The sequence below is a fragment of the Cryptomeria japonica genome, chromosome 3, assembly GCF_030272615.1.
Source record: "Cryptomeria japonica chromosome 3, Sugi_1.0, whole genome shotgun sequence".
Classification (NCBI taxonomy): domain Eukaryota; kingdom Viridiplantae; phylum Streptophyta; class Pinopsida; order Cupressales; family Cupressaceae; genus Cryptomeria; species Cryptomeria japonica.
The window spans coordinates 295,811,089-295,814,305 of NC_081407.1; the positions used below are offsets into that span (position 1 = coordinate 295,811,089).

General features: G+C 34.4%; 1 protein-coding gene across 1 annotated transcript; it reads left to right on the forward strand.

Annotated features, from left to right (window-relative positions):
* The first annotated feature begins 343 nt into the window (after positions 1-343).
* LOC131062708 (uncharacterized) lies at positions 344-2,257 on the forward strand. The gene is made up of 5 exons (XM_059218238.1): positions 344-453; positions 719-836; positions 933-1,018; positions 1,496-1,570; positions 1,821-2,257. Exons 2-5 carry the CDS (start codon positions 740-742, stop codon positions 2,142-2,144), a joined length of 582 nt encoding a protein of 193 aa, XP_059074221.1. The 5' UTR covers positions 344-453; positions 719-739; the 3' UTR covers positions 2,145-2,257.
* Positions 2,258-3,217: the final 960 nt, after the last annotated feature.

A 3,217-nucleotide genomic window follows, 5' to 3' on the forward strand; every position in this document is an offset into this window, starting at 1 on the left:
AATAGTCCTAAGGATGCATGCATGCTGGAGTACATGCTTTATTTGCATGAATAAACAAAAAAAAACTATTAACTAAAAATAGCTTATGCATCGTGATGAATGGATAGCTTCATGTCCAAACTGGAGTTGCATGGAACTGAATGCTAGAGCAGCATCACTTATCAACAAGGCTTCGCATTGTTCTCAACAGGAGAGAATGCCAAAGTGTCTTTAATTAGAATGCATCTATCATTGTATCCTCTGATTCTTTGCTTCATTTTCCAAAATTCACGAAGCCTCTAAAAGAATATGCGAAAAAATAAGGATTAAGAATCTGTGCTTCACCCTATTCCTTTTTAACGATTTTCAGTTGATTTGCTGAAATGTGTGCAGGAAACACAACTATATTGTTGTACCCATAAGGTTCCTGTATGTGGAGATTGCATCTGCTTTCCTGAACGCAGTGCTTGTGAGGTGATCTCAGTTCATAATCTCAAATTTTTGGGTTTCTTGTCGTGGAAAATAATATATAGAGATATTCAGTACTCGTTCTCTGTTACCATTTAAACCCAAATTTGAGATTTGATAAATATAACCTAAACTACATGCAGTCACCATTGAGTATCCTCTGTTCGTTTCTGTAATACAATGCATAATTTAGGGGTGTGGGCTTGTTTCTGGCTTTCTCCCGCAGACATTCTTAAGATGTTATGTATTATTGTATATGGGTGGATAATAGGTGAGGACATATGCAGAGTGGATGGTTGATTCCAGTTGCAGTTTCCTACCAAAATGTAGCTTTTGCTTGCAGCTACTGACTCGTTCAAGACGCTCTGTCACTCAGCTCGGCTGCTTATGTATGTTTTTCCTTGAACTTCACTAACGTTGATTTTACACGAATGAGATTATTTATTAGCATAGGACAAGGCTAATCATGGAAGGATTGTGCTCAGATGTTTTGCATAATTCGTGCTTGCTTCTACTTTTGAAAGGATCCTCATCTCCAACTGGTTACACATGTCCTTCATGCAAATCACAAGTAAGCTCCTATGTCTGCTTGTGTCTTCTACTGCTAATATACTAGCACCCAGTTTAGTTTGTTTCAGAGCAAATGATACAGAGCTCTGTTTTGGTTTGAATTCTTGCGAAGAAAAATGTGTTCTATTTTAGCTCAATGCATGAACCATTTTAGTTTCAATAAAGTGTATGTTGTTGTCTTCAGTGTTAGATCAATAAGCTAGAAAGTTAGGAAGACATGTTTGTCATTTTCACACTAAAGCATTCTTTTTGGAAACTGTAATTAATAGTAAAGCCAAGTAAGTCAAGATTAATTTATAAAATATTATATTCTTGCATATTGCATGAAGATTTTGGATCTAAATTGGTAATAGCACTTCGGGTTTAGTTCAACTACTATTTTAATCCAGGCTCCCATTCAACAATAGAGTTCTTGCAAACTGTTACATCTAGCACAGAGTATTGTCATTTTTCTGATAGTATGAAATTTTCTTTGTAGATATGGCCCACAAAGAAGCAGTTTGTTAGTTCCGGTTCTTCCCTTGCCAATCAGTTGGAGGAATTATTTGCGAAGGTATCGACTGCACACATCAGTCTCACAGATCTATTATCTCTGATCTGCAGATGCTTGATTTTATGTTTCTCAATTACATAATGTTGCTGAACCAAATCATTCAGATCCACATATTTGAAATATATAAAATTAGATCTTTTCGAGATCATATTATCATCACACAGAGAAACTAGTGAAAATAAATGCATTGCAGTGGCATCTGAGATAATTGCATGCATTTTATTAATCAAACACGATTCTTTTCTTGCAGAGCCATATTTTTATGTTGGACAAGAATTCTCTATTGCCATTAGCTTCTGAACTATTATCAAATTTCTCTGAGCAAGGATTCTCACAGCCACGTTCTGAGATTCGATCAACAGTTTTTAGTTTGTCATCACCTCTTGCTGAAATGTACACAGATCCGAAGAGTCAAAAGGCACAGCAGAGCTATATTCCTAAAGATCAAAATGTATTAGAGAGTGGGGAAACACTTAAATCACCAAGAAAGACGATAAATATTGAAACTCCAAAGTCTTGTTCACCTGAGATTGATAAGCTTTTTGTACATTCCCATGTCATGGACGTAGAATAACTGATTTCTATTTTAACTAATCTTCATATTGTTAATTTTGCAGGGTCCTGAATGCAAAAGCTGAGAACAGCCAGCAAATCCGGAAAAGGATCAATAGCAAGCAAGCCCACTGACACAAAAATGAAATCACACAATTTATTACCATTGTACTAGTTTTGCACAACATGTATTGTTGTGCTGATGTTAAATCGGTTGACAATGTGATATGTCTCTTCTCTCCCCATGACTTTGATAATTGAATTTATAATTATCTGAAATCTGTTGTTGATTAAATCAAAACAATAATAATAAAATAGATTTCATCTTGCTCTTGCGTTGCCACAAAAAACAATCACATTTCCTACTGCCTGTGCTTGGCAGGACCTACGCTGCTTGCAGCTCTTGTATGATTAGTTTTTATAATTTATATCTTTAGAATTTATAATAATTTTTTTTAAATTAATTTAAATATTTAATTTTTAAAATTGTAGACTATCTTATTATTCAAAACTAATTTTAATATTTTTTCTTATATTGTATGTTTGGAATATTTTCAAAATAAATTTTAACGCTTACGATGTCAGAGCCTACTTATGATGTCAGAGCCTATTTTCAAGAAGGCATTGCTTATGATGTCGGAGCCTACTTTCAAGAAGACATTGCTTATGAGATCAGAGCCTACTTTTAAGAAGGCATTGCTTATGATGTTAGAGCCTACTTTTAAGAAGGCGATGTTAGAGGGTGCTTTTGGAAGACACTACTTATGATGTTAAGAGCTTGTACTAGGGTAGACTTGATCCCCAGTGGATTCATTAAAAAAAAATCCAGTTCACCTTTTGAAACCAAGGGCCCATTGACTAACGTAATTTTAACATTTAAACTTAGAATGCACATGTGGACTCTCTCATTTTTTTATGTTGTGAACCTCCCTATTATTCAAAACTCATTTAAACATTTAATCGTAGGATGGACATGTCATATTTAATGTTGTGGTCTATCTAGTTATTTAAAGTAAATTTTAATACTTAATCTTCGAATGTACTGTGGACTATCTCAATATTACTACTTGTGTTAGCTAGTACTATTGCAACCAC

Bases quoted from the DNA above. Each gene is read 5' to 3' on its own strand.
- LOC131062708 (XM_059218238.1), top strand. From the start codon at position 740: ATGGTTGATTCCAGTTGCAGTTTCCTACCAAAATGTAGCTTTTGCTTG. The intron at 837-932 runs GTATGTTTTTCC...GATTGTGCTCAG, and splicing joins CACTCAGCTCGGCTGCTTAT to ATGTTTTGCATAATTCGTGC. The intron at 1,019-1,495 runs GTAAGCTCCTAT...TTTTCTTTGTAG, and splicing joins GTCCTTCATGCAAATCACAA to ATATGGCCCACAAAGAAGCA.